The 14,938-nt window shown below is 43.9% G+C and overlaps 1 protein-coding gene across 6 annotated transcripts in view; it reads right to left on the bottom strand.

The window, feature by feature from the left end:
- LOC105477061 (alpha kinase 2) overlaps positions 1-14,938 on the bottom strand; it is a 144,457-nt gene that overhangs the window by 28,909 nt on the left and 100,610 nt on the right. For all 6 annotated transcript variants that reach the window (XM_011733401.3, XM_011733402.3, XM_071085258.1 and 3 more), the window contains 4 exons: positions 11,440-11,567; positions 11,304-11,339; positions 5,213-5,487; positions 2,996-3,084 (listed from right to left, as the gene is read on the bottom strand). In XM_011733401.3, the coding sequence (XP_011731703.2) occupies positions 2,996-3,084; positions 5,213-5,487; positions 11,304-11,339; positions 11,440-11,567 (528 nt within the window). The remainder of the gene's footprint in view (positions 1-2,995; positions 3,085-5,212; positions 5,488-11,303; positions 11,340-11,439; positions 11,568-14,938) is intronic.

Raw genomic sequence — 14,938 nt, 5'->3', positions numbered from 1 at the left:
GCTGGTAATATACAGGGTCAGCTCTGTGTGCGTGTGTTATGTGTATGTGTTGTGCGTGTGGTTTGTGGTTGTGTATGTGTGTGATATATGTATGTATGTGTGGTATGTGTGTGCTGTGTGTATGTGTGTGTGGTATGTGTGTGGTATGTTTGTGTGGTGTGTATGTGTGTGTGTGTATTGTATGTGTGTGAGGTGTGTGTGTTATGTGGTGTGTGTGGTTTGTGTTGTGTGTATGTGTCTTGTGTGTGTATGTGTTGTGTGTATGTGTCTTGTGTGTGTATGTGTGTGGTGTGGTGAGTGGGGGTGTGTGTGGTGTGGTGTGGTGTGCGTATGGGGTGTGTGTATGTGTGTGTATGTGCATATGTGGTGTGCGTGTGAGTGTGGTATGTTGTATGTGTGATGTGTGTGGGGGTGTGTAATACATATGTGTGTGTTGTATGTGTGGTGTGCGTGGTGTGTGTGTGGTGTGTGTTTTGTATGTGTGGTGTGTGTGTGTTGTATGTGTGGTCTGTTTGTATGTGGTGTGTGTTGTGTTTATGTGGGAGGGTGTGTGTTGTGTTTATGTGGGAGGGTGTGTGTGGTGTGTTTGTGCGTATGGTGAGTGTTGTGTGTTTGTGTTGTGTGTGTGTGGTGTGTGTGTTGTATGTGTGGTGTGTGTGTGTTGTATTTGTGGTCTGTTTGTATGTGGTGTGTGTTGTGTTTGTGTGGGGGTGTGTGTGGTGTGTAGTTTGTGTGTGGTGTGTTTGTGCGTATGGTGAGTGTTGTGTGTTTGTGTGTGGTGTGTGTGGTGTGTGTGTTGTATGTGTGGTGTGTGTGTGTTGTATTTGTGGTCTGTTTGTATGTGGTGTGTGTTGTGTTTGTGTGGGGGTGTGTGTGGTGTGTGGTTTGTTGTGTGGTGTGTTTGTGCGTATGGTGAGTGTTGTGTGTTTGTGTGTGGTGTGTGTGGTATGTGTGTTGTATGTGTGGTGTGTGTGTTTGTATGTAATGTGTGTGGTGTGTATGTGTGGTGTGGGGGGTGTGGCGTGTGTGGGGGGTGTGTTTGCAGTGTGTTTGTGTTGTGGTGGGTGTGTTTGTGTGTATGGTGAGTGTTGTTTGTGTGGGGTGTGTGTGTGTTTGTGTGTATGGTGAGTGTTGTTTGTGTGGTGTGTGTGTGTGTGTATATGGTGAGTGTTGTTTGTGTGGTGTGTGTGTGTGTGTTTGTGTGTGGGGGGGGTGTTGGCAGTGTGTTTGTGTTGTGGTGGTGTGTTTGTGTGTATGGTGAGTGTTGTGTGTGGGGGGGTGGGGGGGTGTGTTTTCTGGCTGTAGAGTCCTCCGATTTAGGTTCCATAAACCTGGAGTCTGGCCCAGAGGCCCTTCTGAGGCCCCTTACTCCTCCCGTGTGCCATCAGCATTCATGGGGTCACAAACTCTCCCCTGGTAAGGAATGGAAAAATGGTTTAGCTAGAAAAATGTCCTAACCTATCTTTAAGGCAGTGGCCTATTTACCATGATGCTAATGCAGCAAATGAATCAGCTCCTGATCCTTCACTTGCATGAGCCCTTTCCCAGTCCCTAGATCAATCCTGATATTTATAATTTTGTGTTCTTTTCTTTAAAAAGGGCCCAAATTTGCCAGGCATGGTGGCTCATGCCTATAACACCAGCACTCTGGGAGGCCGAGGCAGGAAGATCACTTGAGGCCAGGAGTTGTAGGTGGCCAGCCTGGGCAATATACAGAGACCCTGTCTCTACAAGAAAAATGCTTTTAATTAGCCAGGTGTGGTGGTGGGCACCTGTAGTCCCAGCTACTTGGGAAGCTGAATCGCTTGAGCCCGGGAGGTCAAGGCTGCAGTGAGCTGTGATTGCACCACTGCCCTCCAGCCTGGACAACAGAGGGAGACCCTGTCTCTTACAAAAAATAAAAAAGAAAGAAAGGAAAGAAAGGAAAGAAAGAAGCCCAAATTGCATAAGAGTCAAGCCACACAAAACTTGGGTCTGTCCCTGTTGGAGGACACTGTGGTTCTGTGTGTGGTAGGGTTGACTTGTGGGTTAAATCTTTTCTTTTTTGAAGAAAACTTAAGAGGACGGAGACTGGGAAAAGCGGGGCTTGGGGGAAAAAGGAGCCAGTTTCCATATCGTGAAAGCTTAACTCAGTCCAGATGGCTGTCTGTGTAATTAACAGAAAAGCAATTGTAAGTGTGTACTGAAGTGTGTTAAGCATTTCTTGAGAAAGAGCAGAAAGTGTTATGCTTTACCCATGGTCTTCCAAATGTACCACCTAAGGGAAACGATTTTTCCCATTTTGTGAGTTTACAGGGGCAATGCAGACAAGAATTTCTTCCTTCTCCCAGTTTTTACTGATAGGTAAAAAGTTCCAACATGCACTAGCTAAGCCCTTTTTCTGTCCATTTAAGCGTGCAGATGCGATCTCAGCCAGACAAACAGTGCCGCAAACGCAAGCTCCAGGCTCCCCAAAATTTGCTTGGGCCAGTAAATATTTAGGCAAAGAGTAGATAAAAGTGGGTGTGATTTGTCTCTGGAGGATTCCAGGAAGTGGGTACTATGTTACTATGTTTCAGATCACCCAATCCACTCTTCCGTAATACATTGCCATATTTTATTTTCATCATGGGACTAATTGCCTTGTGATAGCTCTTGTTCTGTTGTATTTGTTTACTGTTTAGACAATGTAATAGCTATGAGAGTAGATATCCTTTCTTTTTTATTTAACATGGTAGATTCATGTATTGGATGGATTAATCCATACACCCATCCATCCATTCATTTATTTAAAGAATATTTATCTTCTTAAATATTAAATATATTATTATTATATTATATTATATTAAATATCCTACCCAGCAAGGGGTAGGATAGCAGCCATGTGAGCCCTCATGGAGCTTACAGACTGAGAGACCAGCTGAAACACTTGCCCTACTGTTCCTTCTCACTCTCTCATCCCTCCCAGTCCCCAGTGAGTCAGGAGTGTAACACAAGGCAGGGTAAATACACTTACTCAGGCACTTCTCCAAAGCCTTCCAGAGGCTGTGCTTCAGCAGCGTAGATCTTGGCATAATACCTGGCAGTATTTTGAACATAGCATTCCTATATCACCAAAATACATAGAGAGCCCCAGTGACTACAGGAAATTCAGACAGCATCGCCCAGTAAGACTATTCAGGAGATTTCCCAGTAAGGTAAAGCCAATGAATTGACTAGCCCATCCCCTGGTTGGGGTCGCAGAGGCAACAATTATTAGAACCTAGAGTTGGCCACCTACAGAAGAGCTCTGAGACATGAAGAAACTATCCCGGTGGAGGTCAAGTGGTCTCCGGGACCAGGTGTCCCAGAACTATAAAATTTCTCGAGCCAGCATGGCTGAAATTCACCCCAGAACTAAGGGGACTGGCCCCTCATCATGTCATCGGGTGGCACTTGGGGCACTACTGGGTTTCCTGTGAGATCTGCCATTGCAATCCCTTTTCAAAGGTGTAACTGAAGTAGTCATAATGAACAGCACAAGATTTCTGCCTTAGGAAAAGCTAAGTGGATTCTGCATCCTATGCTGTGGGGCTTTTCTGAGCGAGAATCCAGATGCTGGGAGATTTTCCAAGACTGTGTCATATTTGAGATAGAGGGAATACTCAGAAAAGAAAAAAGAGGGGTGGATCGGGAGGAGAAAGGAATACAATGGACAGAATCCTATATTCAGAGAGCAGAGCTGCCTTCAGAAGCACAGAGTCCCACGTGACATTGCTGTGGGCTCACGATGCTTAGTGCTTGGCTGTACCTGAGAGATTCATCTGAGTTTAACCTATGGATTTTAATATTTTAAATGGTTTTAATTTTTTTTTTTTTTTTTTTTTTTTTTTTGAGACGGAGTCTCACTCTGTCGCCCAGGCTGGAGTACAGTGGCTGGATCTCAGCTCACTGCAAGCTCCGCCTCCCGGGTTCACGCCATTCTCCTACCTCAGCCTCTGGAGTAGCTGGGACTACAGGCGCCCGCCACCTCGCCCGGGTAGTTTTTTGTATTTTTTAGTAGAGACGGGGTTTCACCGTGTTAGCCAGGATGGTCTTGATCTCCTAACCTTGTGATCCGCCCATCTCGGCCTCCCAAAGTGCTGGGATTACAGGCTTGAGCCACGGCGCCCGGCCTAAATGGTTTTAATTGTTTAAAATGTTTATGGTAAACATTTTAAAGGGGCACATAGCTTGTGAAAGACCCAACTTTCACAATTTCACAGTGAAATGCGTGGACCAGGTGCGGTGGTGGCTCATGCCTGTAACCCCAGCACTTTGGGAGGCAGAGGCAGGAGGATCACTTGGAGCCCTCCAGGAGGTCAAGACCAGCCTGGGCAACATAGGGAGACCCTGTGTCTGAAAAAAAAAAATAAATAAAAATTAGCTGGGCGTGATGGCATGCGCCCGTAGTCCTAGCTACTTAGGAGGCTGAGGCAGGAGGGTTGCTTAAGGCCAGGAGGTCAAGGCTGCTGTGGAGCCATGATCATGCCACTGCACTGCAGCCTGGGGGACAGAGTGAGACCCTGTCTCCAAAAGCAAAAAACAAAGAGGGAGTGAAATATATGGACCATATATGTGGAAAGGAGGAGGAAGGATGGAGAGAAGCTAAGGCTCTCCTGCCCTTTCCTCTCGCCTCGAGTTCTATGATTCGATAACACAGAGAAATGAGAACTCAGCTAGGGCCTTGTGTCTGTCTCTCTTCCTGTTTTATACGCTAACATTAAACCAAACTCAGGAAGGCAGAAAACAAGACCAATGCTGACTCTCCTGGATATACCCCACCCCTCTCCCTCTCCACAAACAAACCCAAACAAAACACTCCAGCAACTAGTGCTGATGTTACCTGTTCCCGGGGACCCAGGCATCTAGTGTAGCTTAGAACCCTCACTTTCCATATCATCCTAGGTCCAAGTAGATTCAACCCCCCAGGGATCTCATAGGGCTTCTTAGAAACAAAATCAGTTACATCTCAGGTTAGAACTGGTGAGGTGTCTCTAGGCATTGGCTGAGTCCCCAGTAGCTGGCATAAGGCCAGGAAATTACTCCTGAGAACTGAGAAGTGATCTCCAGCACTTAGATTCAATTGAAACCCCTAAAGAGGAAAAACACCCTTTTGAAGACACTCCCATGAATCCTGAGTCTGATTTTCATCTCGTCTTATCACGGGTGGCTCTCACACCAGAAGCGACAGCCTCTGGGCAGATGGACCCACCTGGGCAGCGAGCTTGTAGTTCCTTTGGATGAGCTCATCATTATTTCTGGTCCCATAGGCAACGGCATTGTGCACCTTAAGCACGCAGGCATGGCCAGGTTTGAAGACGGGCGTGAGGCCATGCATCACCGTGCTGCGGAAGGCTTTGCGGTGAACCCCTTCTCCGAAGTGCAGCTCCTCCGTGGCGATCTGACCACGCAGGCGGCCCCCAAAGTAGCTGTCATGGAGGAAGTCTTCTTTGAAGATGAGTTGGCTGAATTCAATCTCTTCGCATCCTGAAACACAGCACAGCTTTGGTTGGAAAGAATACCTCCCAGTCCTGCTCCTTAGCTAATTCCACATGGGGAGGGTCCCCACACAAGGACAATGACAAGGCTGACCTGCAGAACCAAGAGGGGGCCCCAGCCACACTTACCCTTCAAAAGAAGCATAGCTAAAAGAAGAGATGAGTGGGTTGGTGAGGAGGAGACAGGTCATTGAATGAGAATGTGGGAACATCAGTGAGAGATGGGTTGGAGCAAAACTGGAAAGATCAGGAAAAGAATTCTAGACAGACCTGGAAAATATAAGTGGAACCAAGCAAAGTAATAAAAGGCAAGTTGAAAAGATGGGTAAGTGTAGAGGAGGGAAGAAAGACCAATGATAAGATCTGATAGTATCGGATCCACCTTTTTTTCATTATTGCCCCCCCAACCCTAGAATCTTTGCTGGAATTTGTTTTAATTGCCCGCCATGAAAGCTTAATACCACAAATATACTGTTTATGTACCATATGTATATCTGTGCTTTATACAGAAAAAGAGTAACTTTTTTTGCCTGCCAAGAACCAGCGTTGGTCCTCTTGGGAGCAATACTGCCTCCATTGAGAAAGCATGCGATAAGTAAAAGAAACAGGTAGCAATAAACAAACAAACAAACAAACAAAAATAGTAAGAAGAATGGCCTTTGAAGAGAAATTGAGAAAAAGGTAGAATCATTTTGGATTTATTTGTAAAAAGAAAAAAGAATTATTTTGAGTTTTCTAGCAGCTGTTTTCTTTTCAGAGTGGATTCTACACGTGTTTGAGATGACAGTGAATTTAATCAGGAAGGTCCATTTTAAACTAGAGATGACCCAATCAGATTTCTCATTCACTGAGAGAAGAAAATTAGGTGGCTTTCAATGAAATAAGATTGTTTGGATTTTTAAAATGCTTTCCACTTCTCAAAACTGATGAAAACTGACATCTTTCTGAATGTTTACAAGAAGAAAGAAATCATGGGTTGTGTGAAAAATCTTACTTCATGTTTCTATATACAATGCTTAAGGAAATATTTTTCTTCTCCTCTCAAAATATTTCAAATCATATGATTTGAGACTGATGGTAGCTATTAAAACTATAAGGAGACTGAAACTATTCTGATAGGGTATTGATTAAGGTCAGGGCCTAGTTACTGCCAGAAAGAAAGAAAGGGAGTGGGGTTCGGTGGATTTTCAAACAGAAAAACTAGGTAAAGAGCTAGAAGCTTCTGGAAGAAAGAGGATATTCCTAAAGGTGCTCCTAGCATTTTCACAAAGGCCAGCAGAAGACTATGGGACATCTGAATATGTCGCCCTCAAATCTGCCTCTTTGGTAAAAGGATTGTTGAGCTGAAGGCAATTAAGAAGCAGCAGAGGCAAGAAAGCTCTCTGCCTTCCCCCTATTTGCCTAAAATCAGGACATAAATTTATAAACACAGAAACAATTCTACTCCCCTTCTACCAGGAAGAACAAAGGTTAATGACTGAAGACAACTTTAGCCCCTGATGAGCCTGGAGATGAGCAGCAGACATTAACAAGCATTAATGAGAATCCAGATGCTGGGAGATTTTCCAGGGCTGTGGAAATGCCTTTCCACAAGCTACTGCCCTTACCTACCCAAAGTCCTTCCCTCTGCCCTGTCACTTCTCGAAAAATGCACCATTCTTTGTTTAGATGCTGTATAAGCTGGAATTCAAATCCCTTCTTAAATGAGCACTTCTTGAGTGTCTCCCATGTATACATGAATGATACATGCTCATCAACCTGTTTGTTTTCCTCTCACTAATCTTCTTTTGTTACAGGGATCTGTTCCAACTAAGAACTTATGAAGACTGAAGAATAAATTGTTTTTCTTCCCCTGGAACTCCTACTGAGTAACTCGCCCTGGGTTTCTGGAGAGAACTGGGTTGGAGCTGCAGGGAAACAGGCAAATGGGACATTTTCTCAGATAAAGTTTTAGGCAATACCTGGATCGCAGATTTTACTCTAAGTCACAGAACCAAGAAAAAAAAATTAATCTATGGAGAAGAGCACAGTTTTATTTTAACAGTTAAATTTAAAAATTAGGTGAGAAAATAGAGAGAGAATGCTTTTCTGTATCCCACACCTTCTCAGTTCCATTCCAGTTATATGATTAATGTTAGCAATTTGGCCTCTAATACCACTTACAGACTATAGGAAATGTTATATGTACATACCTTAGAGCCCAATGAACATGAGTTATCTCTGTCACATCCTGTCTTCCTTCAAAACCCTCACATTTCTAAAATTTAATTATTAAAAGTAAAATGTTTGTGCACCTTACGCTTTAAAATTCAGCAAATCTAATTAACTGAAGATCAAAGTTGGCCCAGGCCATATGCATAGAAAGTAGGAAGGAAAATTTGTTTGCATATTACTACATGTGGTAAAATTAATAACCCTGTCTATCATTTCCAACAGAAATGCTTATTTGACAAAGATAAAGCCATGAAAGAAAAAAAGAAATCTTAGACCTATTCTTTGTCTCTTGAAAATCCTGCAGGGCAAGAGCTGGAGTTCTAGGTGGAACTTTCCAAGCTGAAACTCATCTACTGGGCCTTCCTTTACAGAAGCAGAAGGTATAGACTCTGTAGCTCTGCAGAAATCTGAAAGGACAGCCTGTCCAAAAATGTCTTCCGCAGTGATGGCTGAAATGAGCGCGTGCGCTTGGTTAGCGTTTGCACCTCTTTTAAAGTGAGAGATGGAGGTGAGAATTCATCCTTTAGAACAATTTCTTCCCTGGTAAGAGTAATGAAGGTAACGGGAGAACTGAGCACCCGAGGGGAGGCTCAGGAAAAGCAGGCATGTAGCAGTGCAAGTCTTGGGTTGTGGAGAAGGTGCAACTTTCTTTGCAGCTTTGCAGAGCCATCTGTTGCCAGGACTCACACTCCACGCTGCCTAAAATCCCTGAGAGGGGGTAGTGCTATGAGAAAGAATCAGGAGAGACTGGGTGTGGTGGTTCACACCTGTAATCCTGGAACTTTGGGACGCCACGTCAGGTGAATCACCTGAGGTCAGGAGTTCGAGACCAGCCTGGCCAACATGATGAAACCCCATCTCTACTAAAAATACTAAAAATTAGCTGGGTGTGGTGGCAGGTGTCTGTAATCCAACTACTCGGGAGACTGAGGCAGGAGAATTGCTTGAACTCGGGAGGTGGAGGTTGCAGTGAGCCGAGATCTTGCCATTGCACTTCAGCCTGGGTGACAGAGCAAGACTCCGTCTCAAAAAAAAAAAAAAGAATCAGGAGAGACTCATTGGAATCCACCAGACAGACTCACCAGATGAGTGTTGGGAGATCCCAATGCCTCACTGTGGTTCCTTGCTACACCCATACATTGTGAAATACAAATCAACTCAGAGAAACCATGAGGATACCTGCAACCACTGGTTACAAAGACTGCTCCGAGATGCAAAAAAGTAATCCACAAATATATTCATAAAACATAATAACATCATTAAATTGGGCTTCATTTTGTCCATGATTCATTTCCAACTTTCTCATAAGCTTAGCTTTATTAGTTTTTAAATTAGAGACCACCTTGTAAAAGATTATTTATTCCTCCTATAGAGAATTAAATTAATAAACTGTTTAGTAAGATAGTCCTCTACATTAAAAAAAAAAAATTGTGATTAAAAGTAATTTTCCAAATCAGCCGGGTGCAGTGGTGAGCACCTGTAGCCCAGGCTCCTCAGGAGGCTGAGGTAGGAGGATCATTAGAGTCCAGGAGGCCGAGGCTGCAGCGAGCTATGATTGTGCCACCGCACTCCAGCCTGGACGAAAGAGTGAGACCCTGTCTCAAAGAAATAACATAAAAGTAATTTTCGGCTTCTTTATCTGAAGGTACAAGGATAGGGAGGGGCCAAGAATTACTTCCCCAGCCGGGTAAGTCAGTGAAACTGACACCCCCAGTAACAATGGGGCCAGAAACCGGGAGAAGGTGATGTCATCAGGGTTCAGACACAAGCTCTGTGGCCGGAGTCACTGGGCTACAGCGGTGGTACCATTTCCACCAAATGGCCAGTAGCTCATCCCCACTGGGGTCTCTCAAGTAATCCTTGAGAAATGAGCATATGCAAACCTAAACCAATAAAACCATAGCAAGTGTCTGAGATGTGAATGCCAATCAATGCTAAGAAGCTGATGAAACAGAGACTCCCTTCTGAGAGTCTTCATTTTCTAAAGGAGGAAGGGGATTCTTTTGCATATTTTGCCTTCTGGGGAGATGAGAGCAGAAATGGAGGAAGGATTTTAAATTATAACACACGTATGTACACACTAAAGATGGGTATTTAGCATCTGAGTGGGTTTGTGAAGAGCTTGTATTTAAGTTTACTATTTTGGGTTAATATCACAATATTTGCTAGGCCATTTCTTTTTCTTTTTTCTTTTTTTTTTTTTTGAGATGGAGTCTTGCTCTGTTGTCAGGCTGGAGGGCAGTGGTGTGATCTCGGCTCACTGCAACCTCCACCTTCCGGTTCAAGCCATTCTCTTGCCTCAGCCTCTTGAGTAGCTGGGATTGCAGGCATGCGCCACTACGCCAGGCTAATTTTGTATTTTTAGTAGAGATGGGGTTTCACCATGTTGGCCAGGATAGTCTTGATCTCTTGACCTCATGATCCCACCCGCCTTGGCCTCCCAAAGTGCTGGGATTACAGGCGTAAGCCACTGCGCCTGGCCTATTGCTAGACCATTTCTAGGTTGAGATCTCAGTTTCTTGCTTTTGATACACTGGATGTGACTGCATTTTGAGTACTTTTATTACTTGTTTCTGCAGAGATTTCAGGCATTCTGTTTGTTTTAAAAATCAGTACATGCAATAAATCTTTAAGATGCTAGTTCAATTAACTGTCAGAATTTATCCATATTTCTCCTAAAACTGACAGTGGATCCTCCCCTGTGCTGAAAGTCATGGTCACATGGGGTGAGGTTGGACCACCGTGGTGTGTGGAACTGGCCTCCTGCAGCTCCTGAGAGCTGATGACAGGCAGCTCTTTCCAGTTCCATGATGTGTGATGTCACACTGGTGGTTTAAAAGTGGCCACACTGAATTTACATCATGGAAATTGTAGGACTCAGAGCTTCCCCAACCCTCGGCATGTTGTTAAATATTTACCCCAGCACACCACCAGGCAAGGGTGGGCATGGGTGGGCGTAGGTGGGTGAGTAATTCTCCTTAAGAGGGAAGACACGGCAAACACAGATTCCACCAAACTGTGGAAAATTCACTGGGTGGCCCAGGGACAGCACGAGCATTCATAAACAGCAGTGTTAGGCTGTGGCTAACACCAGGTGCCAAAAGAAAGCAGAGAAACACATCTTTTCTTTTCATTAAGACACAAACGAATGGAATGATTCTCCAGACACCTGGCTGTCTTTGGGAATCTGCTCAGCTAGTCAAACTGAAAAGAAAATTGAAGAAACAAAACAAGCTGTATAAGTCCCAGCAGCTGAAAACTCCCATGCAGAAGGGCTGAATGCAAGACCGATGTTTAAAGGGAAAAGTCAAATCCAAACTCCCCCTCTACGTGTTCCCCAAAACTCCCCTGCTATAGTGTACCATCCAATTCTGGATATCTATAGTTTAATGAACTTACAATAGGAAGTATGGCCCTACATTCACATTGAATTGGCTCATGAATTGTCATTCTTTTCTCAAGTCACGCCATAGCTCTCCTTCTCAGTTGGAAGAGTCCATAGGATTACTGCTTCTACCCTTTACTCCGGGAGCTATTTTATGCTTTATGGCAAGCCCATTTCCTCTGGCAGGACAACCCCAACTGACTTACCTTTAGTATCCTGGCGACTTGACAGTTGTTTGAGAACTAGAAGAAGACAAAGCAGAGAATGGCTTCAGTACAAATGTCCATTGTGAACGGGCAGGGGCTAGTGGTTTTCACTGAAAACTGAAAAGCTGTGGTCTACCTTCAGCTGTGAGGTTAAATTCAGCAGTCACTTTTCCATAGCTGTTCTTGATGCAGCAGTAATAGAGGCCCTGGTCCTTCAGACTGGCTTGAACGATGGCAAAGGAAACAGTGGAGTTGTCCCCTGCACTATAATGAGGAATATTCACATTGACACACTTCATCATTCTATGGTTGCATTTTTTTTTTCTAATATATTTAAGAAGAAAGAAGCGAAGGCTTCCCTGCTCACATGTTTTCAGCCAATGAGCTGCCCAAGGGGCAAAATCACGATCCGCTGTTTAAATAATTGATGTCTCCACAGAGGAGAGTCATTACATTTTGGCTAACACGCTCACTCCAATAAGCAGTATGAACACAAAGAAATGTTCAGTAGGTTTAACTGCCATGAGTAGAGCCAAGAATTGAAATTGTGAATTCTGGGAGCTGTTGTTAACATTTCTGCTCAGAATTCAGCTCAATTATGTGACTAATCCGGGCGTCCTGTGCTTGACGGAAAGTCTGATAACTCCAAACCCAAACTTACACAACAAGAAACAAGAGAAAAGGGGGTTCTTAGCTTCATGCTACCTAAGGATTCATGACTGAGGACCCCTTTATAATAGTGTCCTGTACTCCCCTAGTGAGGTACCAACCGTCCAACTAGTCACCCACCCAGTGTTATTGAGTTTCAGTCACTGTGCTATGAAAACTAAAACTGGCTGTGGTGGTCGTGTTGGTGGTGATGATGACAGTGATGATGATGCTGAGAGCCAATGTGCACTGAGCATTTGGTATGTACCAGGCATTGTGCCAAATCACATAAAGATCAATTTCATGATGTCCTCAGAACAACCTAATGAGAGAACTACGTTTACTGTTCTCAGTTTGCAGATGAGGAAACTGAGACATAGAAAAATGTAAGCAAATGATTTTGACCTCATTAAGCTGCCTCCCCAGGTAAATTATGGTTCCTGCCCTCAAGTCTGGGATAATCTGAAATATAGGTAGAGCCACATATTTATTCCAAAATCTCAAACAAAAAACTTACTTTACAGAAAAAAAAAAAAGAGGATACTCAAATGTTGTTCTGGTTTTGTTCTTTAAAATGAACTTTGTTTAAACATTCACCAAGATTCTGTGTGTTTATGTGTATACATGTGTGTGGTGTACATTTTAGCTTGGGTTTGTTTCATCGTTTAACAACAAAAATTCACCGAGCTTGAGTTTGTCTCAGTTGCATGTTCAAAAAAAGTGTTCATTATTGGTTGTTTTTTCAATAGACTTTAAGCCTCCAGTATATACATTCCTTCCCTGGAATATACCAGTGGCTTAAAACGAAGTTCACGAAATCATTCAACTTCCTTCATTCCTGCGGGCTCTGAACATCTCCCATTGTATGGTTAAAACTGGATGTGAACAAGTCCAGTTATAACGGGGAGATTTCCGGAGAGGGCAATAAAACACTGAGCGGGCCACAGAGGAGGCTTGTGGAAAGTCCTTCTCCAAAGCTCTAGGATCGGCACAGCCTTTCTGTCATTGAAAGGGGCAGGCAAGGGCTACCTGAAGGGCTGGGGGCTGAACTAGAACTGTCCCGTGAACATCTTCCTTCCAGCCTAGAAATTCTCCGATACTTGGCCCAGAACCATGAAGACCGTTTTTCCTGGCTTGACCCATGGTCCCCACCCAAGGCTTTCTTCTAGAGGGAATACATATAGGAGTCAGAAAGGTCTGGATCCAAACCCTGAGGCTGACCTCAGGTGTACTATGTAGCCTCTCACCCTCAGTTTCCTCCTCTGTGAAAGCAGAACGAGCAAGATCACAGCTCAGATGTGTCATAAGGAGTAACTGACACCAGCGTGTGAAGCTTTGGCAAAAAGCCCAGTCCTGAGAGTGGTCACGAGTCATTACTTCATGGTGAGCAGTAGTATTAGTGGGGAACAGTAGTATTAGTGTGCTTTCTCCATGAAACAAAACTATCTCGGAAGTCCCAAAGAGTTCTATCCAGCATTTGTGGAGTATCTGCTCTGTGCTTAGTACTGGGGGATTCAATGATGGGAAAAAAAAAAAAAAAAAAAAGGCATAGTCCTTGCCCTTGAGGGTCTTCTAATCTGGGAGGAAATGGACAAACAGAAAATACCAGCACAGCTATAGAAAGCAAAAACAAGTGACCTTGTGCCTTTTTTTTTTTTTTTTTTTTTTTTTTTTTTTTTTTTTTACCAAGAGTGCCTTTTTTCTACCACTGTCCCTGTAAGGGACAAATCTTTTTACCTTAGGAAATGGCCACTGACAGCAGAACATCAGTGGTGATTAGCTGTGCAGACAAATGCAAAAGAAGCCCATGGCCAGAGTGTGATCAGAGGAACACAAAGAATGAAATTGGCTGCAGGGAGAGGGTAGTTAGCGTGGGGACTTCTCTGAGAGACCCCATCATCCATCACCAGCCCTAAGGAGCCAGGGCTTGGCAGCACTCCCACCCGCCACTCAGTCTGGGCTGAGAAGCCCTCGGGTTGTTTCTCTCAGGGCCATCCAAGGAGATCCTGCCATCCCAGCAGCCAGCTCCTCATCCACTGGTTCCCAGCAGGAACAACATGACCTGTGCTCCATGACCTTGCTCAGCTATCAGCAGAGCCACTCCACATGGACAGCTGCACTTTCAAAAGCCCAGGGAACTCAGAAGGACGTCTCTCCCCAGAGTGGAGAATGGGTTCCTGGTTACCAAGAAGGTATTGATGGCCAAATAGCACCAGAGGGTGCCACCTTGAAGTCTCCATGGAGCCAAGACATGCCACTGCTACACAGAGACTCAAACCAAGCTACCACTTTCTTCTTATTGGTTTCTTTGAAGTATATTAGTCTTGCCCTAACCACAAGAATGTCTTCTGACACCTAATTTCCACACTTTAGCCTGTTAAGGAAAGTACCCAAAAGTTGCGGACAAAGACAGGAGGAGGATCACAGTCATTGTTCAACAGGATCACTTGAGGATGATCTACTGAAAGGAGAATGCTTTGCTATTTCCCATTTACACAGAACCCACTCATAGAACCATTTACATAGAACCTGTAACCTAAAAGTTACAGGTTAACTTTTAGGTTTCTGTGCAATAGAAAAGATAACTCTCAAAGTTTATTACCTGTCAAACATTAACCAGTGTTATATCTATTTCAAAATGTATTTCCGCATTCCTTTACCTGATTGACTACCTAAATCTTCATTCCTTAAATGCTCCTTTGAACAATCTTGCCATTGTACAGGTTCCCTCATGATTTAGTAAGTGCAAGAAGACCTTTGCTCCAGGTTGACATTATATGTGAGAGATTTCAACTCTTTGAAAATGATACAAGGACAGTGACACATTGCATGGAGGCACAAGTGAAGGGAAACACTGGCCTGGAAGTAGGCATGAGAGAAATTAGCAAACATTTGAAAACCCACTTGAAATAATGTAAATGTTCTCTCAATAAACAAATGAGTTATGACTCCTAAATATTCTCAAGTGTTCGCATGGAGAAAGCAGA

The sequence above is a fragment of the Macaca nemestrina genome, chromosome 19, assembly GCF_043159975.1.
Source record: "Macaca nemestrina isolate mMacNem1 chromosome 19, mMacNem.hap1, whole genome shotgun sequence".
In the NCBI taxonomy this organism is placed as follows: Eukaryota; Metazoa; Chordata; class Mammalia; order Primates; family Cercopithecidae; genus Macaca; species Macaca nemestrina.
This window is presented reverse-complemented; position numbering and strand designations above follow the sequence as displayed.